The sequence below is a fragment of the Propithecus coquereli genome, unplaced genomic scaffold (assembly GCF_000956105.1).
Source record: "Propithecus coquereli isolate 6110/MARCELLA unplaced genomic scaffold, Pcoq_1.0 Scaffold117, whole genome shotgun sequence".
Taxonomy (NCBI): Eukaryota; Metazoa; Chordata; class Mammalia; order Primates; family Indriidae; genus Propithecus; species Propithecus coquereli.
In genome coordinates, this window is record NW_012135747.1 from 306,393 (window position 1) to 328,807 (window position 22,415).

Here is a 22,415-nt window from a genome sequence, read left to right on the forward strand (position 1 = left end):
ATTAACACCAATTTTACATAGTCTCTTCTAGAAAAGAGAAGAGAAGGGCATATTCCCAACCCATGCTATGAGGCTGATATTACTCTGATATCAAAGGCAGGCAGACAGTAAAAAAAGAAAGAAAGAGAGAGAGAGAGACAAAGGAAGGAAGGAGGGAGGGAGGGAGGGAGAGAAGAAAGGAAGGAAGGAAAGAAAAGAAAGAAAAAGAAAACTACAAGCCAATATCTACCATGCAAAAATCCTCAGTAAAATATTAGCAATCAAATCCAGCAAGGTATGACACGGCCAAGTGGGGTTTATCAGTTATTCTGGGTGTGCAAGGCTGCTCCAACATTTGAAAATCAATCAGTGAAAATCAATCAATCAATCATATCAAAAGACTAAAGAGGAATCATAAAATCATATCTGTTAACAAAGAGAAATCATTTGACAAGCAGCAACACCCATTTATGACAAAAACTCTCAGCAAACTAGGAATACGAGGGAACTACCTCAACTTGATAAGGAGCATCCGCAAAAACCCCGCAGCTAACATCAGACTTAATGATGAAGTGCGTCCCGCCCAGGATTGGGAACGAGGTCAGGAGGTCCACTCTCACCCTGAAAGTTCTAACCATCACAGTAGGACAAGAAAAAGAAATAAAAAGCATATGGATTAGAAATGAAGAAATAAAACTATCTCTATTTGCAGATGACATCATTGTCTACATAGAAAATCCCAAGGAATTTGCCAAAAAAAAAAAGAAAACCCACAAAAAAAAGGGGGAAAAAATCCCCTATCCCCGCCAAAACAAAAACTAATAAATGAGTTCAGCAAGATCTCAGTATACAAGATCAACACAAAATCGGCTAGGTTATGCACACCCCTCCTAAAAAAGCTTTTCTTGGCTTCCTGTGTCACTGAGAGTAAAATCCAGCACCGTCCCAAGGCCCTTCAAGCCCTGCATAACCCAATTCCAGCCTCTTCTCAACCACATTTCACCTGTTACCTCCCACTCCAGACACACGGATCTCTTTCCTATTCCTTTGACGCACCAAGTTCTTTCCTACTTCAGGGCTTTGCGCTTGTGGTTTGCTCTGTTAGCTCTTCCCTGGGCTCTTCAGAGAGCTGCTTCCTTCCCTCTGACCTTACACGCCTTCCTAGTGATCTGCAATAACCTTATTTCTTTTCTTGTTCATGACTTTCTCACCCCACTGGTATATTAAGATTGTTAAGGGAGAGATCTAGTCTGTCTTGTTGGCCGTGGCTTCCTGCCACCTTGCAGTGCCTGCCCTGTGGCAGGGCTGGGTAGTATTCGTTGAGCAGGTGCCGGCTGTTTTGGCGTCACTGTCTGAGGGACTTGCCTGCAAGCCGTGTGTCTTGGCCACACCCATTTCTCTTATTTTTCCCTTTTGACTCCTGCTTTCATGCTGGCTTTCAGTTTTGTTTCTGCAAAAGTCCCGTGGGTCTCGTACCTCTCTACCAGAAGTAGTTCCTTCCGTTGGTTGAGTGTTTTTAATTTTCAAAGATTATCCTTTTCATGTTCAGGTACAAGACTGAGCAAATAGTGGGTGCCTAGTAAGTGTCTGAACTGTGTAGCACGTCCCGCCTCTCATGGCCCTCTGTCAATTCATTGTCATAGCCTGTGACATATGGGCAGGAAGGACCTTCTCGTGAGGCCACCAGAGAGGATGGGTACAAGGACACACGAAGAATTAGAGCAGAGCCGAGTCCTCCTGGCTCTTCTGCTTCATTCATTCATCACTAAATAAGCAGGGGTTTGCTGAGTGTCTACTCGGAGAACAGGCACTACAGGGATTAAGGGTACAGACTGGATAAAGTGGGGTGCCAGAGTGGTCCACTGCTCTTGGGCAGTGGACAAATGCAGAGCCCCTAAGGCAGGACAACAGTGTGACGAGGTGCCAGGCTCTGGGCACAGCTGGCTGGGGTTCAGATCCTGGTTTGGGGGCTGGAAGAGGAAAGTCAGATATCTAAGGCAGGTTGGGCTTTGTGTGACCTTGGGCGAGTTATTTCACGTCTCTATCAATTGAAGGTAATGGGTTATAGTGAAATTAAAATGATGATTACATGTTCCTAGAACAAGTGCCTGGAATGTAGTGGTGCTCAGCAGACGTTAGTCCCATACCTACTGAGCTAAACCTCCGGTGTCCCGCAGAAGGGCTGTCTCCTGGAAAGTGTCCCCTGCTCAGGCCCAGCGCTTCGTCAAGGAGCATGGGCCTGATCCCTGGGGTGGGCTGACACTCCCTCTCTCAGGGCAGATCTGGACCCCTCCAGAGCTCGCTAATGGGAAGTGTCCCCTCCCTTCCCAGTTGCAGTTCAGCCCCTTTGGTCACCCTAATGCATTCAAGGAGCTGGCTGCCAGCGGTGCCAGCCCTGCCTGCCCAGCTGCCACCTGCTCTGTGCCTTTCGCTTCTCAGCTGGGGGAGAGGCCCCTCCTCAGGCAGAGCCAGCGCCCACTCCGTGTAGCTGAGCCTTCCCCGGGAGCCTGCCTGGACAGAAAGGCCGGACCTCAGCTTGCTTTTGTAGCCACAAGCCTCTTGATCTCTAGAGCAGTGAGAAAAGCCTCACTGCAGGAGGCAAAGCCTCCCTGGTCATTCCGGGTCCCTCTCAAGGATGTCATTGTGCCTAAGCCAGGCCCAGGTATGACCCCAAACGTGCTACCCTGAGCAGTGTGAGGGACACCAAGGGCTTCCGAGACTGGTTGTGACCCTCGTCTTTCATCTCCAGAGATGCAGCTCAGATGAGCCTTGGGTCTAGGACTAGGGGCGGGGGCAGAGGGTGGGCCACAGGTGTGTGGGTGGCCCTCTGCCTGGCTCCAAAGTCCCAGAGGTAGAGGCTAGACAGAGCCTTCTCAGCTCTAACCTTCCCAGACTAGGCAGCCCCGCCTCTGCCATCCACACATGGCAGACCGAGGGCAGGCGTCAGCGACGGCGAGGGGAACGAGGCTCTGCCCACTCAGGGATGCTGCCTCGGGGTCCCTGCGGTGGGGCGGGCTGCCGGAGGAGATCTCTGAGACCTCCAGACATCACCCCCCGTACTAGTCAGGGTTCTCTAGAGAAACACAACCAGCAGAATATAGATAGGTACCTAGAAAGAATTTATTATAAGGTGTTGGCTCCTGAGATCATGGAGGCTGAGAAGTCCCACGATCTGCCATCTGCACTCTGGAGAACCGGGAAAGCCTGTGGTGTAGTTCAACCCAAAGACCTGAGAACCAGGACAGCCACTGACGGGCATAAATCCCAATCTGAGTCCAAAGGCCTAAAAACTGGGGGCCACAGGTGTAAAGTCCCGTTCCGAGTCCCAAAGCCCAAGAATCAGGAGCACCGGGGTCTGAGGGCGGGAGAAGATGGATGTCCTAGTTCACGCAGAGAGTTAGTCCTCTCTTCCTCCACCTTTTTGTTCTGTTTGGGCCTTCAACAGACCGGAGGATGCCCGCCTGCACTGGGGAGGGTGGTCTTCTTTACTCAGTCTTCCAGAAACACCCTCACAGACACACCCAGAAATAATGCCTTACCAGCTATCTGGGCAAACCTTAGCCCAGTCAAGCTGATACCTAAAATGACCCATCACAGGCCCACTTCAGCTTCCATGGCCCCAGCAGCCCTGACCCCGAACACTGCACACAGGGGCAAGTTTCCAAAAGGCTCTCAGGAACTGCCTCCAAGGGTAGAGGCTTCTTACAGTTCTGAGACACTTGGGGGCTGTAATTAGACTCGGACCTAAATTGGTTTGATGCCACCTTTTTTTAAAAAAGAAGAATAACAATTCTGAACAGGTCAAAAAATTGGGGGTAAGAAAATCAAGAGCGGGGAGAGTCCCTTCCCCACCCTCTGTGGCAGTTACCCAGGTTGCCCTGCCAAGCTGTGGGCAGCTCATGAGAGACTGGGCCCGCAGTTTCCGAGACCCCTCAAGCTGATGCAGTGCGCGTCTGTGCTGCTTACGCTGCTTAGTGCTTCAGACACCTGCTCCCTCGTGCCTCAGCACCCGCGGGGCTCTCCGAAGCAGCCCAGGGTGTCTTCATGTCACTAGAGCTTCGAGTGAAGGGAATGTCCTATACTGAGCCTAAGTGTGGACAGTTAATCGTGTAAGTATAGTAGGTAAATAACTCAGTACTAACTAGATTACTGGGTTCACCCAGGTGCCCTGCGTGGTTTGCCATATCTGTCTGTCTGTCCATCTACCCTTCTATCTCACATACTTACGTAATATTTACTGTGGGCCTAGCACTGTTCAAAGCCTTTTTCATGTATTAATTCATTTAAACCATACAACAGCCCTGTAGAGAGAGGGTCTAGCACTGTACTGATTTCACAGGTAAAGAAACTGAGGCAAAGATAAAGAATCAGCTTGCCCAAGGTCACACAGCCAGGAAGTGGCAGAGTCTGAATTTGAACCCCGGGACATCTGGCTCTAGCACCTGTGTCTGTGACTCCCCTACTGTACGGGCTCTCACCACAAGCCTCGGGAGGAGAGGTTCAGAGGGGCCTCTCTCTGCCCTCTGCATGGGACCCACTTCCGGGCTCTGGTCCATGCCCGGGGAATCTGTGTAACCCAGCAGATCTGTGGAAGGCAGCAGATTCCAGGGAGGGAGGGCCACGGGCTGGGTGGGCTGTTAGGAGGCCTTCCCATAGGTAGTGCTGGCATGCTGTGATTTCCAAGCAGGGAAATGAAAACAAACCTAGGGACAGACAATCAAGGACATTGGCTACCCCCCTGTCTGTAACACTGAGTGGTATCTGCAAATAGAGCTGTATCCTCAGAAATGCCCTGTGTCCACCTGCTGCTGCCCATGGAGGCCAGGCTGCTCCTAAGTGGCCCATTATATACCTCGCTGGCAGCCAGGCTGTGAACTGGGATTTGGAGGGGACCTTGGCAGCCAGACCACATTGCTTAGAGAAATACACTAAACAGGAAGCAGATAGCCAGGGAAATTGGACCATGTTCTCATCTAAGAACCAATATCCATTCCAGGGAAGTGGTTTCTGCAAGATTCCACGGGGCAGCTGCCCTCTGCCTGGAATGTTCTCTCCTTCACACACTCCAGACTGGTATCAGTCCACCTGGGCCAAGAATCTTCATCTGGCAACAGTGTTCTGAGAATTGAATAACATCATTTTTGTGGAAAGCAATAAAAACTTTACATAAGTAAAAAAAGAACACATCAATTTAAGGAAAGACGTACATGGAACAAATATTTGGCAGAATTGTCAGGGTGACACTCAGATTCACTCATTCATTTATGCACTCATTAAATATTTATTGAGTGCTCACTGTGTACTGGGCAGTGTTGTGCACACTCTTCTACAATAGAGGCAAAGCCCTACCCTTGTGCAGTTTATGTTCTCAGAGGAAGAGGCAGACAATTTACAAGTAAGTCAACATGTTGGGTAATAATGGATAATATGAAGGTGAACACTACAGGAGAACAAAACAGAATCCAGTGGGTGGGTAGCCTACTTTAGGTAGGGTAACATTTGAGCAAAGATACAAATGAAGTGAGGCAGCAAGACTCGCAAATACATGAGTAAAGAGTGGTTTAGTAAGAGGGAACTGCATGTGCAAAGGCCCTGAGGCAGCAGCATGCTTGGCCTGTTTGAGGAAATGCTGTTGGGCAAAAGCATATTTGGGGAACCCTGGTTAGATGTTGTCCAATGTCTGCTCCAGTACTGGGACCTTGTAATGGTGATCTGGATAGTGAAGTGTCATTTTATGGTTTAAGATGTGACTATCCAAGAACTTGGCTGCAGAGGGGGCCTGGGTTTGCGTGGAGCAGACGGTAGATCTGCTGATGGAACCTTGGCTTCAGGATGTCCCTGAAGATGGAAAAATGGGAGGCAGTCCGGGTCCCCTGCATTATTTATTTGCTTCCTGGGGGGAGAGTCATTATTTACCAATTATTTGCTGAGTGACCAAAAGGTGCCCCTTGGGAGGCTGGACGTAGGGACGAAGAAAAGTCAGATACAGTTCTCACCTGACCAGAGCCCCAGCATGCAGGAGCAAGGGACCTGCCATGGCGCTGGTACCCAGGCATGCGTATGCATGTGCGTGTGTGTGCTCACGCTCACGTGTGTACAGAGGCCCTGGGCGGGGGAGGGGCTCAATTCTCACTGCGGGAACCCTGGGAGGGGCTGTTGGGACCTCTGAGCAGCTTCGTCGTGGGGCTGTAGAAGGGCATGGAGCACAGAGGAGGGGCAGGGCCGGCTGCATAATTGGTAGGGCCCAGCGAGAATTCTCTCTTGTCCAGAAAGCAGGGAAAAGTGCCCGTGAAGGTACGTAGGAGCTATCCCTCCTCTAGCATAAACATGCATTTGACCAGCTGCTTGGGGGACTTCCTCTGTGGCCTGGGGCTTCCTCACTGCCATCCTGGCCCAGCAGAGAGCGGTGGCCGGCAGTTGCTGTGGCCTCTGGACAGCCCCTTTCTCACCCCGCTCTCTCTTCTTCCCTGCGCATGGCAGAGCTCCACCTGGAAGGGAATTTCCTGCACCGCCTCCCCAGTGAGGTCAGTGCCCTGCAGCACCTCAAGGCCATTGACCTGTCCCGGAACCAGTTCCAAGACTTTCCGGAGCAGCTTACCACTCTGCCGGCGCTGGAGACCATCAACCTGGAGGAGAACGAGATCGTGGGTGAGTAGACCTGGCCCCGGCGGCTGCATGAGGCTCGTGCTGGGCCACCGTGGGCCTCAGGCTCTCCCTGTGTTGGTCTCTGTCTGCCGGCCTGGGCTGTCTCCAAGACCCTTCGGCTCTGACCCTCTGCCCCTGCTCCTCCCCGAGTCCCTGCCGTCACAGGAGCTCTTCACCATTGGCAGCAGGGGCCTGGACAAGCGTGTGCCTGCCAGCACGCGCAGGCTCCTCCCTGCCAGCCCAGCCTCCAGGGCTCCACCAGGGAACCAGGGGGTCTGATGGGCACCTTCTACAAACAGCAGACTCCAAGGGGCTGGGTTCCGCTGAGGTCCAGGAGCGGTCCCTCCTTCCTCCCGCACAATTATGTGCCTTTCTGTCTCATCAGGACCTTGGAGGGCTGAGCGGACCTCCAGCTAGCAGTCTAATCTCCCCAGCAAAACCGGGCATTCAGCGGGGTCTCTCCGTGCCCGCTCCTCCTCCAGCGGCCCCTCCCTCCTGAGCGCCCTCCTTCATTCGCCCTGGCCCATTTCACCCTCTCTCACGTTGCCTCTAATGTTGACGCTGTTCTAATGCCAATGATGTTAATAATAGCCCCCTTCAGTTATGCTTTCGTTTTGCAAGCCCTTTCACAGCCATTATGCCATTTGATTAAAAGCAAGAGGCTTCTCATGGGGAATGGCCTGCCTTGTGTGGTGGCGAGTGCCTGTCTTCCGCAGATGCTGCAGACGGACTCGGCCCTGGCTGGGTGGGAGGTAGGACCAGCTGACCTTTGAGGGTCTGGGTCTGTTCTTCAACAGGTGAATAAACTGAGCCCGAAGCACATTACCGGTGAGCATCAGGTTGCACAGTGAGACTGCCCAAGTGCCAGGATGAGAATACGTGAGGGAGGGAGTCCCCTTGCCTGCCTGTGGGCCACCCTGGGGATGGACTCTGGCTCAGTCTTGTGCTCCCAAGACCAGGGTCCCCAAGTGGTGGCTCCCCAGTCACGTGGGCCCCTGCACAGTCTTTAAGAAGAAAGGGCCTGCCCAGAAGTGCCTTTTCACTGTGAGGCTGTCCCTCCTCTGCTACCCTGATCACCCAGCATCTGGCTGCAGAGCCCTCCCTTCCCTGCGTTCCTAGCCAGGCCTTCCTTGCCCAGGTCCTTCCTCTCCTGCTTCTTATTCACTGAGGCCCTTCCTGGTACCTCTGCTTCCTTCTGCTGTTTACCTAACTGGGGCAGTAACCAAGCAAGAGCTACTATGGCCGGTGCCAAGACCAAAGCGGGGCATGTTGCTGGTAGGCAGGTGGGTCAGGAAGGGTGCCGACCTTGGCTTCTGCACTGCCTGACTGCAGCTCCCTGAGCCTTGGCTTCCCCATCTTTCACATGGAAGGCATCCTCCAACCCCAGAAGGTGGTCAGAGATGAGAAGAAGGTCGCTTTTCCCAGCCAGGGGAGCAGACTGAGTGAACATCGCTGCTGGCTGCAGTCCAAGAAGTGACTTTCACCGAAGCAGGCAGCACAGGGTAGCCCAGGTCCCTTAACACTTCCCCTCCCACAAGGCTGACAATATCCCTCAGTGGCAACAGCCCCAAACTGAAGATCTGCTGTTTGGGTTCATGCTGCCTTTCTGCAGAGTGACAGTGATGACTCTTCACACCTGACACATGTGACCCCTTATCTACAGGGTGATCGTCCCCATTCGGCATATGTAGAAACTGAGGCTCTAAGCCTTACCTGGCCAGGTAAAAGAGACAGCAGCAACTAGGCCGTGTTTCCCAGTCAGTTCGGCCCGTGACATAGCCCCTGCTGCCCAGCCTCCGCCAGGCCTGGCGATGTGGAGATGCCAGGGGCTGTCCCTGTCCAGGAGAGGATCCTGGTTTCCCCCAAGTGGCCAGCTGCTGCTCCCAGAGGAACTCAACTAATGGCAGGGCTCTCTCCACTGGGGAGGCCTTGGTCCTCTCCCGGCCCCCCAGCTGGCAAGAAGGGGTGCATGGAGGCAGCCACTATCCCCGTGCTGGAGTCACCCTGCTCCCATTTTCTACCTCTCCCTGGTCCATTCTAGTTACTTGGTGGCCTGTCAACTCCCAGGCCAGCAGGAGGGCAGGCCGCAGCCTTCACACCACAGGGCGCGCTGGCGCAGCGAGGGGCCGCTCAGCCCTTCGTCATGGAAATAGCTTTGTGCTGTTCGCTGCTGGTGGCTGATCCCTGCAGGATCTCACTGGGATAATTGTAGAAGGAGCTTAAACCACCTTCAAAGTGGTTTGTTTTTTCCTGTCAGAACCTTAGAGGGTGCTAGGAAAATAAAACAAAATTCTTATGAGAAAGAAATTTGAGATACATGAGTTGCCTTTAAGCTTTAGTAAGCAGAGAACAGGAGGCTCTGAAACAAGCCCCCAAGTGCATTGGAAGGACACACACCCCAAAGGGACCTCCCCAAAGATACCTGTGGCCCGGCCCCAGGGAGGCCTGGAGGCTCCCAGCATCCTGGCAGCTGCCAGGACCACTTCACTCGTCCTCTGGTTTCCAAATAGTGCTGCCACCTGACCTTCCTCTGCCCTCTGGGCCACCCTGGGGGTGGAGGAGAAGAGGTGGCGCATTCTATGGAGGAGAGAAACTTGGAACCAACAGGGCACATCGGCTGGGAGGGACAGGGACATTCTGTCTGCTTTCTGATGCCAGCCTCTGGGAGGTGGTGCCTATCCTTGGGGCTCACTGGTGGCTGAATACCCTCAGGTATCACATCTGTGGAGCCCGAGGCTGCCCCTGGTATTGCAACCTATGTGTGTGACCCTTCTCTGTCCTCGAGGGTGGTCTCCACATCCTCTTCTCTCTGGAGCCTCCTGCTCCACGCCCCCACTAGCACCTGGCAGTGTCTGGCATACAGCAGGTGCTCAGTTGGTGGGGAGTACTGCTTAGAGCAAGAATTCCAAAGCCTCAAAGCTCCCCTGAAATACCTGAGACACAATAGGGCAGATTGTTTAAAGCTGCAGGTTATGACCAGCTAGTGAATCGTGAAGTCAAATTAGTGGGTTGAGACCAGCAATTTTTTAATAGACTAGAATAGAAAATGTCAGAGCACATCACACATAGCATGATAATTACCGTTGCATGACTTTTAATTTCAGTTTTACTATGTGCGTGCACAGGTATACATACCGGCTCATGATGAAAACTTGTATTTCTTTCTGTATCATGATGAAGAGGTACGGAAAGCCACTCCTGTGAGTTGTCCTGCAGAGATGTGGGGGCCTGTTCTTGGCAGCTCACGCCCCCGCCACATTATACAGCCTTCCTTCCTCATGTCCCCCCCGCCCCCCACCTTGCACGGCCAGCGCTCTTGGTCTGCAAGCCCTTCCCCGTGTCTTCTACTCTCCGCCTGTGGCCAGGCGTCTGAGTCTGCAGCTCTGGGCCCGGTTCAGGTGAACAGGAAGCAGAGCAGGTCCCGGAGCCTCTGCCCTCCCGCAGCCAGCCCCCTGGCAGACACACAGCAGCTTTCTGAGGGGCTTCCTGGATCCTTAGGGACTGGCCTGCCAGACACGGTTGTTTGCTGTGAGTGCCTTCAAGAGGGAGGAAAAGGGGTTGTAGCTTAGAATGTTTGTTCAGACAACAGTCGTTTAACAAGTTTCTGGGACACACGGATGGTTCCTATATTTTCCAAATCAGAAAGTGCTATGTGGAAGTTTTTAAGTATTTGTAAACAAGACTGCCTGGGGAAATGCGGGCTCTGGGGAGGAAGAGGCTACAAAGGTGCGTGAGATGCAGGCCCTGACCTCAAGTTGCTTACAGGTGTTAGCGTAAGCGAATACTACGCTGCTAGACAGCTGGCCACAGCCGGAGGGGAGGTCAGGTGTGATGTGGGCTGACAGAGAGAGGACTGTCAGCTGGAGGGAGGCTGACCGCCTGTCCTAGTGCGATGCGGCTTCCGGGAGGATCCAGGGAGGGTTTCTGAGGAGGTGGAGGAATTTAGTCTGACTGTGAGCAGTGATACAGGGACGTGATGGGCCACCCATCTTGTGAAGATGAGGAAGTCAGCTCGCTCACCCCAGTCGCCGACACACGTGGCTTAAAGGTTGGGGCGGGAACTGCCTTAAGGCCACCACTTGGTCTCAAGCACTCGATGCACTCGATGCTGCACAGCAGGTCGGTCCTGCAACGTGTGGGGCTGAAGAGAAAATCATGTATTTGGGAGTCTTTATTTTGCTAAGCAGGAGACTATTTCAGTTAAGCTAGAGTTTAACTTTTTTTTTTTCCCTATGTGCCTACTGTTCCAGAGAGAGCAAGCGATCATAGGAAAACAAGTCCTTGTTAAGAATTTAATAAACAGAGCAATGGCACTTTTAAAAAGAAAAGTATCTGTGTTATATAGGGATGCTCTGGATGCATTTACTTAATTCCGCCCTTGTCCTGTTCACTTCTCTCTATCCAGGCCTATATTTCTCCAAGTGTGGGCCCAGGACCAGCAGCAGCAGCAACACTGGAGAACTGGTTAGGAATGCACATTCTCAGGCCCCACTCCGGAGTTACTGGAGCCCTCTGAGGGGACAGCAGCAGCCTGTTTTAATAGCCCTCCCCCCAGGCGTTTGGATGCATGCTGAAGTTTGAGAATCTCTGCCTCAGCTCTCAGTTCTCTAAGGATCATCCATAGACCAACAGCATGGGCACCTCGGGGAGCTTGTTAGAAATGCAGGACCTCAGCTGGATGCTGTGGCTCACGCCTGTAATTCTAGCGCTCTGAGAGGCCGAGGTGGGAGAATTGCTTGAGGCCAGGAGTTCAAGACCAGCCTGAGCAAGAGCGAGACCAAAAATAGAAAAATTAGCCAGGCATGGTGGCACTCACCTGTAGTCCTAGCTACTCAGGAGGCTGAGGCTGGAGGATCACTTGAGCCCAGGAGTTGGAGGTTGCAGTGAGCTATGATGATGCCACTGCACTCTACCCAGGGTGACAGAGTGAGACTCTGTCTCAAAAAAAAAAAAAAAAAAACAAAAAAAAAAAACAGGAAAAGAAGAAATGCAGAGCCTCAGGTTTCACCTCGTATCTCCCAATGAGAATCTGTCCCTGGGCAAGATCCCTGGTTGGGAACTGCCACTTTAGACGAAATGACATGCTATATGCCATAAGAGCTTAACTCTTGTTTATATCAATTAGCCTATGGTAAAATTGGTTTTATTATCCAGTACATTGTTTTGCTTAAAGTCACAGTATCCAAGGACCGATGAACAACATTTAGCGAGGACTTACTATACAGCACAGTCTGAGAAGAGCTGGCCCAGGGTCTTGTCCTAAAGCACCAGGTGCCATCTCAGAGCAGCCGACTCTGTTAACGCCCTCACCATCCCCCCAAGCACAACTGCTCCTCCCAAGCACAGAAGGTCTCAGGGTATACTCCTCAGAGCCCACATCCCAATGCCATTGGAGTGCCAGTTAAAATTGCAGATTCCTGGGTCCTATCTCATGCCTCCTGGGCTAGCATTTCTGTGGCTGCAGGGAGAAGCAGGCGAGGGATGCCGTGTGCCTGGTAGGCACCCAACAACTGTTTGCCACATTGAGTTGGCAGGTTGCAAGGACATAGGCTTTCCCACCCTGGCCTTACTCAACCGCGGCCAGAGTCTTATAGGTATAGGGAAAGCCATGCTCCTTGGGAGAGTCACACTGCGAGGCCGTGGTAGCTGGTATTTTACAAGGCAGCGACTGGCAAAAGCAAACGCTTCCTGTAGCTTCCTGTGTGCCGTGCACGGCTGTCAGCTCTTAAGACAGATCAAAGCAGAGAAGCTGACCTCTTGTCCTCTTTCCTCTTTCCCCACAAGGCTGCTTGGCTCCTTTGGGGGCTGGGCGGGGATGGGGCTGGTCTAATCTGCATGGGGATTAGCAAATGGTGCTCTCTTTCTCCTCCAGCATCGGCTGCCGCTCTCAGCAACCTCTGCCCAGAGCTGTAAAAGGCATGTTTGGAATCTGGCTGGTCTCATCTTTGAGCTGCACCATATTCCACTTTGCACTGCTTGGTCAGTTAAAGATGCTAGGCCTTGCTGGAGGCAAGACGCCCTCCCAGGGAAATCTCCCATTAAAGGGACCATGCCAAGGCCTTGAGGGCTCTGAGAGGTCCAGCCTGCTGCCCACCCTACAGGCCCATCAGTGCTCAGTAGGACGGGGTCAGCAGGAAGTAGGGAATCTTGGCCAAAACGAATGCTTCTGGATGAAAAGCCCCGCCTCCTGCCAGGCCAGACAGTGACACAGGGGGAAGCTAAAGATCTCCCCGTTTGCCAAAGAGGGCGCCTTGATCTGTCAGCACCAGCTGCCCTCAGAACTTCCCCCCAGGCCTACAAGGCAGCTTGAACCATGGACACAAAAGACACTCAGTGTGTCCCCCGGAACTGCCTGCCTGTCTTCTCTCTGCATGGCACAGAAGGGGAGACCCCCGTGGTGAAAACAAAAGCAGAAGCCAGAGCACACTCATCCGCCTACTTCTGTTTCTCTCCTGATGGTTTGTGGCCGCCTGCGAAGTAAAGAGCCTCTGAATCAGACTTCACTCAACTCTGACCACTTTGCACGTTGGACTCTTGCCTGTCCCCTTGCCTTACCGCGGCTCCTCAGGGATTTGTAGCAGAAGAGGCAAAGGTCTGAAGCCCCCCGACACACATCATTGCGTGAGCGGGCCTCCTCATCTCTGCCAGCCCCCATTTCCTCGTCTGCACTGTGGGGAGAACAGTTCCTCCCACTGGAATTGGGGCTGGAGGTAGGGTCACTGTGATCACCTCCCACTGCCTGCTGACCCTCCTGTCACTCAGCCCACCCGGAACCCTGGCCACGTGCTGCCTGCTCACTCACCTCCTCCTTGCCCTGCAGCCTGCATTCACCCGGGGGCCAGGACAGAGGAGGCAGAGGACACTGCTCAGGGCTGGACAGAGGTAACTGGTGGGTCACAAGGTCCAGGGCAGGGGTCAGCTGGCCAGGGAGAGTTTACCACAGCTGTCCTTCCAGAGGATTCTGAGCGTCCAGCCTGCAGAATGTGATGCCCTCCCCGGCCCCTCGGAGCCACCTCCCCTCCCCACTCCTGCAAGCGTGCTGCTCTGTCATTCCATGTCCCACTCTTCTGTCCCATTATGGCTCACAGAGGGGGGCCAGATAATTTCTGCCTGCCGAGGAGTTAGTCGACAGTTGAGGAATTTCCCACTTACCACTTCAAGGATGGTGGAAAGGACGCTGGGTGAGGTGGCTGAAGATCTGTGTTCGAGAGCAGGCTTCACTGCTTACTATCTGCGTGAGGTCATTAGCTGGAACAGAGATCCAGTTTCTCCATCTGAAAAGTGGAAAGAGTGGTCCTTATCTATATCCTCATGGCGTAGCGTGAAAAGATAAAAGCCAGTAACTGAGCAGTGCAGAATGGCAGGACGGCTGCAAGGGACTGACAGTGCTGGGGGTGGCAGGGGTCCTTCCTCCTCCCCTCCCTCCCTCCTTTCCTCACCACATCTGTAAAAGGGATTTGAGATGGCCACTTAGTATCTAGAAGAGGGAAGGATCGTGACGCACAGCTTTCAAGCCAGGCAAGGATTTGACTAGGCAGGGACCCACTTGGCTGGCACATCTGGGAGGACAAAGTCAAACGCCTGGCACTTCTCTCCTGCCATGGATCTGGAGCGCCAAGTCCATCTGGAGGGAAATGGAGTTGTCCCCTCCCTGGGCATGGAGTTTGGAGTCCCCCCTGAGCATAGCCAGCTGCGCAGAGTCTGAGCCTTGCCCTGACCACTGCATTCTGAGTGTCATGGGACCCAGGGAAGGATGACTTGCCCTCCAAGGTGGCAGCTGCCTGAGTGCATGACAGACTAGTGCCCTCTGCACCTCGCGCCCTTGCCTAGTGCCTGCAGAGCTCCGAGTTGTGCCCACAGGCATCGGTTGTGCTCTAAGCACTTGGGGGAGTGATCATTAGGCCGTGCAAGGAATGCTTGCTGACTGTGCAGCCACAGGAAGGGAGAAATTGGAGTAAACAAACAGGCATCAACAGCAATTAGTGCAAGTTAGACATGGCCCCCAGCTACAAGCATGCGGGAAGCTCCTGTCTGTCGCCCTGGCCCACGTGTCCACCTGCAGGGAGCTAGCAAGCCAGGTCTGTGGATAAAAGACCTTCTACACACTTGGTCTCTGCCCTAATGGCATTGTCTGTGTCAACCACTGTGCGGTGAAGCCCTGATGAAGCAGAACCTCCAAGTCTCCAGGATACTGTTGGCACTCTGCTGGTAGCACACAGGCCAACAGCAGGAAGAGAAGTTCTCTGACCCTCCTTTAAAACACAATAAATGGCTTCTGTGCTTTGTTCAGCACCAGTCTCTACTCCCTCCTGTCCCTGTCTCTGTCCAGGGTGCTGGAGAGCTGCCAAAGCTCCGGATTTTCAAGCCCAGCCCTGCAGGGGCGCCTCATTCAAGGAGTAAGAGGCTTGTGGCAATGCAGACATGGATTTAGGCATTTGGGGAATAATCATTCATTCACCAGTTGTTGTTTTTAACCGAGTGACTTACTCTGTGCCAGGCGCTGAGCTGGAGACACAAAGATGAACAAAGCTCACTCCCCGCTCTCACAGGGCTTCTGGCATTGTGCGGTGCACTAGCTGACACTCAGTGGCCATTCACTTCATGCCCTGCTCTAAACACTTCTCAAGGATGCTCTTATTTAATCCTCAGATAACTTTATGAGGCAGGTACTATTATTCTCCCCAGGTGAGGAAACGGAGGCACAGGGAGGTTAAATAACTTGGCCAAGGTCACACCATCTGGGCAGAGCCCAGATTCCAACCCATGCAGTCTTGCTGCAGAGCCCTAGATATTTGGGAAAGTGCTTTGCATAGGGAGAGAAGATTTTCGCACATAGCTATGGGGGATAGGAAGCCACAGCGTAACTTTGGTTGGAAGGAAACTCCCCTGGGGTGGGGAGAACAGTGTAAGATAATGAGGCAGGTTTCCCTAGGCTGGGAAGGCAATCAGCTTTGCTCCTTCCAGCTCTGCCGGGCACAGTGAGGCAGGGAGGCAGCGCGCACAATGGAAGAATCATCAACAGATTCTCCCGTTAATCCTCACCAGTGGTGCTCAAACTAGCTCTACATTCAAGTCATCCAGCGAGCTTTTAAAACCCCATGTTGAGACCACACCTCATGCCAGTTAAATCACGATCTCTGATGGTGGGATTCAGGCTTCATGATTTTTTAAAACTCTCCAGATGGTTCCAGTGTGCAGGCAAGACAGAACCACTGAGCAAGACCTCTCGATTAATAAGCACCATTCTGCCCCGAGCGTAGGTCCCTAGTGGCCTCCTTTCTAGTTGGAAGCACATATAAACCCAGCCTCGGGGAGGGAGGCCTAAAAACATGCACCTCCGCCATCTCATTCCAGTCCGCAAAGAGGCTGTAGCCTCCCTCTTGCTCCTCTTCCCAATGTCTGCACGTGTGTGTGTGCACATGTGAGTCAAGTAGCTACGTCAGGGCAGGAAGAGCAACAAGCCCAGCGGTGAGAGCTGACAGGTGCTGGGAGGGTGGCAGAGATGAGCTTTGTAAATATGCATCTTTCCCTGCACCCTGCCGTCCCCTGGACCCTGCACGTGGTGCTGTGCTGCCCCAGTCCCGCAAAAGCCCCTTTCAGACGGAACTTTATCAATAAGCCAAAGGCAGCTGAGAACACACAGAAAACAAAGAATGGGCTAATCCCAAAGAGGATTATGCCACGCATGCTAGCATAAGTGGGGAGGAGCTGGCTAAGCACCCACACCCCATCACGCCTCATCTTCAACCCATTTTGTTTCCCGGGAGCTGGTTCCCCTGGGCAGCACCCTACCTAACTCATTCTCACCTTGGGAGCTTTTCTTCCTTTTGCAGTTGTAAGGGAGGTCTTATTTCTCTGACAATGGCATTCAACGCCAGCAGGATTTGTACAGTCGATATCAGCCACTTTGATTTCCCAGCGTAGAGAAGGATTTACAAAGGAGCCATCCTCGCCCCCCACCCCCAGGGAGAACCTCAGAGGAGGTTCCGTTCCACCAGCCCTGTCACCCTGCAGTCCTGGGCACGTGGCACAGACACACAGCAGATGAAGCAGCTCTAGTCCTCCGCAGGGTGTCTAGACACACGCACACCACCAGCTCCCAGGGAGGGGACGCAGACGCTTGAGAGGCGACAGTGGAATTGCCATTCTTTTCTGAGGCCCTCCCCGGAGCATCTAATCAAAGCAGTTGGAGGAACTATTAATGAAAGAGGCCGGGGGCAGCCTGGGGGAGGGCGCAGGCCGGAGTGTGGGAGAGGAGGAGGGAGGAGATAAATACCATGGCGTGGGCCAGGCCATCTGAGTTGCTTATTTGGCTGTCTCCAGAGCGGCCAGAGAGAAGACCATGCCGTTTCCGAGGAGGATCGTTAGAAGTCGGCATTGATTGCGTGTCAGCTCTGGGCGCGGGGAGCCTTTGGAAGGAAAGGTTGTGGCGAGTGGCCCTGGCTGCCATCAGCCCACGTTTGCTGGCCAGCCTGGGCACAGGAGGAAATCACAGCCAGGGCTTTTCTCCTTTGTTGTTCTTTCCCTGCAGCTCATACTTAAGGGGGGAAATGTGTCTGTAGGTTCTTTAGTAGATTCCTAAAACACTCTGTGCTGCCCATCTTCTCAAGAGAGGTGCCTGCCACACTTTCTGCACCTCAGTAACCCCATCCTCCTCGGAGAGCTCCTGTGGTCCCCTCGACGTCCCCTGTGGTCCCACCTCACAGACCATGAGGCAGAAGGGCCCTCTTGAGAGGCCAAGGTTCAGAGAGGTTAAGGGCCTGGCCTGAGGGTGCATGGCTTTTAATGGCAGAGCCGAAATTAGGGCCTCTTGCGCCCAGGTCTTTGGCCCTGGCCACCCTCCCAAATGGACCTTCTTCGTACTCTAGTTTCTCTTCAGATTGAATAAATCTTTTGCCTTTTACCAAATGGCCCTTCTTCAGCAGTGGACGAAGAACTCTGTGTTCCACCCAGCTTTTCCTGAGGGCTGGAGCTCAGGAACTGCAATGAGCTACTTGTTCCCCGGGGGCTGTCGCTGCTCTATTTCTGTTTGCTTCCGGCCCCACCCTTGCCGGGATGTGCCTTAGTGCAGGGGAGGCTCAGCCACTGCCGCCACCTGGCTCCCACCAGCTGTGAGTGGTCTGAGAGATGTGTGTGCACGTGGCTCGGAAGGGACTGTTCTCATCACAGGCAAGGTTCCCTGTCCCCGCCAGGTGACCACAGTTTGCTTGCTTTTCTCTTGTGGCATTTCGAGTGGGGGCGTGAAGCTCAGCGCAGCACAGCAGGAAAATCCTTGAGCTAAGCTGTTTTGGCCGCCCAGCACCAAGAGCTGCCTAGAGGCTGAGCTCTGCGGCTGGGCTGGCCTGGGTTTTCAAGCAGTGCTGGTTCGGAGGCCAGCTGGTCCCTGCCGGGAGCCCACTATCCCTTACTGCTTCCCTGGGCCCAGACCCCTCTTGGCGTCCTGTTGGATCATGAGTGCCACAGGGATGGAGAACAGCGCTCTGGAGTGATCATTTTTAATCATCTTGCTTCTCAGCTGGTCCCACTGGCATGAAACGAGTTTACTAGTCAATACTGCTAATGATTAGTGAGATGAGGCCAAGCCGACCTTAGAGGAGTAATTTTCTATAAACACGGCCCACTCCGATCCTGCTATTATTGATTACTCCAAGCTTCCCACAGACACAGGCAGGAATCTGGGATGGCTGTCTGCGGCGGGAGGAGGGCGAGACAGGGCACGTTTAATCCTGGTTGAGGTCCTTCTCCCCTGCCACGGGCTGTGAGCCTTTGGCTTTAGGCCCCGCCCAAGACACAAAGACAGAGAAGCCTATGACCACCCCACCATTGTCCGCTTGGGGGCCAAGGGAAAGGTAAGACAACATTCTGGCTTCCTAAAAGGATTCTAGAACCTCACATCCTACATTCTACAGTCATAGGCTGAAAGAGATGGAAGTAAGCCCAGATGCCTTGTAGACTCAGAGCCTTTCGTGATCCGAAATAGTGAAAAAAGTTGGAAACAACCTGAATGTCCAAGAACAGAAACGGGAGCCAGAGTGGTACATCCATACCCTGGACTATGATGCAGCTATAAAAATGTCACTACTCTGTAACCTGAAAAGATATTTGCAACATGTCATAAAGAAAAACACGTCATGACATGGTATCTAGGAGGCCATGATATGTATGTGTATGTATGTGTATACGTACATATTAAATAGCTGGGAAGGCCAGATACCAAGACATTAGCAGTAATTAATTCTAGATGATGGCACATGGTGATTTTCTTTTTGCTCATTAATATTTTCTAATTTTCTAAATCGGATTACCGGTGCTCAGGAGTCAGTGTCTTATCAGAGCCTTGGTCCACAGAGGCCTGGCCCCAGCTGGCAAGCTGCAAGGATGGGTAAGGTGGGAATGGGCTCCAGCTCTGGACTGTAGCTGTGGTCACAGAACTGATGAAGCTGCATGGATGGTGGGTCTGCTGTGTGCCCAGCCCAGGGTGGTCTCAAGCCTGAAGGGACTTATGTCTAGTCCAGGCAGTAAGACATTGATTCATTCCTCTAACGGTTACTGAGCACCCCGTGGGCACTGTGCTTGGTAACACACCTACAGGAGTCAACAAATAGTCACAGGTTGCAGAGTGTGCTATGTGATACGAGTATGATGTGAAGTGTTATAAGAGTTTGGAGGAGGACCGGGGGAGTGACAAAAGAAGTGGCCCGTGAGCTGGGCTTCGGGGAGCAGCAGGACACGGGGGAGTGGTGACAAGGGCGTGGCCGCAGAACTGCAGGAGAAGCCGAGGCCCCTTTCCTCTCCAGGTGTGCCAGATCCAGAGACCTGGCTTCTGTTATCTCTGTGCTGCCGATGTGCTATGTGGCCTGGGGAAGCTTATTTAACCTCTCCCAGCCTCAGTTTCCCCATCCACAAAATGCAGATCATTGGATAGCCTCCTCTCCAGCCTCCAGCCATCTATCTCTCTTGTCAGGTTGCTGTGAGCATAAATGATCATATTTCAGCTTTATCCAGAAAATCCCAGTTGGCCTCTTGGGCTTGTCACTTGCTAATGTGACTGCTCTGGTTTGTTGTTTCTGCCAGCTTTGACATGCTCTGGTGGCCTTATTGCTTCTTCCTCTGAGCTGCTCAAACAACACTCACAGCTAAATCAGGGGAAAGAGATACACCTAATCCCTGCTCTACCCTGCGAAGGCTGTCACCACCCTTCTGCTGGGCAGCTCAGAGAATTCCGCAGACCCTAGAGAGGCCAGCTCGGTGGTAGATACGGACCAACAGGCTGAGACCCGACAGTCTGCTCTCCCTGGGCCTGGAGTCACACAGATGTGCTCCAAGGCTGGGCTGAGCCGGTCTTCATGCCGGGTCCAGCAGACCTGGGGCAGCAGCTTTATAGGGAGACCCTCTTCCTGTCCTCGGAAGCACTGGCCACTGCACAGGCCGCTGGTCCCCCAGCTGATGGACAGAGGAGTCACAGAGTCCAGAGTGGGAAGGGTCCTTATCCACCCCAGTCAAACCCCCTCTCGAGAAACTCAGGCAGTACCAGTGGTACCCAGTGGCAGATGGGGAGATGGGGTGACTAGCAGCTCTGAGCCCCCATCTCTGAAGTGAGAGTGTCTTCACAGCGAGGTTGTGGTGTGGTGATGCTCTCAGCCCGGGGCCCAGCCCTTCCTGAGTTGCCCAGCCAAACCTGTCATCCAGATTCCCTTCTGGGGGTTGGGGGGCCAGTGCAATGAGACCAGGCTCTGGCCTTGGCCTTGCCCTTCCATGTTGTGGGGTGACACACGTGGGCTTTTGTAAATCCCGCCTCCACCACTTACTGGCTTGGCGACCGTGGGCACCACAAAGCTGAGGCTCAGTTTCCACACCTGCGAAATGGGTCATTGTGAGGAACCATCTAGTGCAGAGCCTCAAATATCAGTTCCCAGGAGTGGACTCCTTTGCCAGGCCCCTTTAGACAAGGTGCTACCTCTCCCTGGGCCTCGATTTCCTTCTGTGTCCCGTGGAAGTTGACTCCCCACGAAATGACTTTACCTCTTAAAAGCCCAGCACAAGGAGGTTTTCTTATTCTGGGCAATCAGGGGCAGAGGGTTGGTGTGTTCTCCCCGCCCATGCTGCCAGCTGTGCTGTTAGGGACGGCCGTGACAGGGCCACTGCTACCACGAAGATGGTGAAGATACCAAGGAATCAGCACTTTTCTTCCGGGCCATTATTGGTAGGAAAAATGGGGGCCCAGACTGAAAGGAGAGATGCAAGAACTGCCGTGGGCAGCCCATTCCTTCACCTGTAAGGGCTGGGAGGAGCGAGGCCACAGTCCTGACAGTTGTTCGATGTGACATTTGCATTCCATGAGCTCCGGAGAAAGCGAAGGAAGTGGGCGGGCACTGATATCACTTGATCTCGCTTTTCCTCGTCTCCCAGGAGTAATGCCTGCCCATAACCCTGCATTCTGGAAACAGCCTTGTCTCCCAAGTGTGCCCTGGACTCTGGGTCCCTCTCGTGCCTCCTTCACGCTCACTCCTGTCCTCTCACCTATCATATGAGACCTGCTTGCCAGACAGGCAGTGTCTTCTTGTTGGGGACCCAGCGCCTGGCGTAGCATTTCCCTGGTCCCACAGCATTCAAGGCTATGGACCGGCCCCCGTCCAATACACCGGGCCTGCCGCAGGGAGCCGAGAGGCCAGGTCACCCCTAAGTCTAAGGGCGGCGAGCTCCTCCTATGCGGGGGTTAGGCTGCCTGTTCATGGGGCCTGGGGACTCCTGCCCTGAGGAGCACATCGCTCCTCTCTGCTCAAGCCAGCCTTCTCCGTCTCAACATCAACCCTGCCACCCAGTGGCCAGGTGACCTGGGACAAAGTCGCTACCTCCCGCTGGGCCTCAAGTTTCCACAACTTTAGGGCCCTCCCAGCTCTGATGGTCTCTGCCGTGATCCGTACGGCCCCTGGCCAACAGCCCACAAACACGAGTGCCAGTCGGTTCTCCCACCTCTCAGTGGAGGCCAGATCTGGGGCTTTTGTCCTTTGGTGAATGGTGGCAAGGGCTGGAGGAGCTGTGGCACTTTCAGGAGAAAGCTCACCGCCTCTTCCCTGTCCGTGTGATCTGGCATCCAGGCCCTCTCAGGGGTGAACTCAGGCTGGGATGTTGCTGGCCGAGGCCTGAGGGCTTGCCCTGGGGAGCTGGGGTGGTGCTTGGCGGCTACAGGCCCCACATTAGTGCCAGGGAGCAAGAGGCCTGCCCTTGTTGAATGCATGTTGCTGGCACACTGCATAAAGGTGTCTTGTCTGTGTCACATGGCCTCTCTGAAGGGTAGGCCGTGTGACCCCATCTTACGGGTGAGAGAGCTCAGGTTCGGAGATCCTGCCTAAGGCAACACAGTCGGTCACTGCAAAAGCCAGGCTCACCTTTCTGACTCCAGAGCACGTCCGTCTCACTCCCGCTCACCCACTCCCCAAATATCATGTGAAGTGAAGGATCTGGGGGCCTTTGCCTAAAGAAGGTGGTGGTATTTGCTGAGCTACAGGTTTCAGAGATGTTGTCATGAACGAGAAGGGATAGGTTTTTTCTGCGCTTTGACCCACAGCAGAACAAAGAGGCCTGGAAGATTCTGGAACGAATTTGAGAACATCTCCAGGAAACCCTTTCTCTCTGGGCAGGTCAGCAAGGAAATGACTGTCATGGGGACCTTACAGGGCCTGGAGATTCTGTGACTCCTGCCCTGTGCCCCCAGCTCCTGCTGGAGGTGGAGCCCTGAGCTGGGGAGGGACTGGCCGGGTGGCCCAGGTGGCAGTGAGCGTCGTGGTCAG

At 53.6% G+C, this 22,415-nt stretch overlaps 1 protein-coding gene across 1 annotated transcript in view; it reads left to right on the top strand.

The window, feature by feature from the left end:
• LRRC20 (leucine rich repeat containing 20) overlaps positions 1-22,415 on the top strand; it is a 67,227-nt gene that overhangs the window by 40,420 nt on the left and 4,392 nt on the right. Inside the window, exon 4 of the mRNA XM_012658419.1 lies at positions 6,460-6,627. Within this exon, the coding sequence (XP_012513873.1) occupies positions 6,460-6,627 (168 nt within the window). The remainder of the gene's footprint in view (positions 1-6,459; positions 6,628-22,415) is intronic.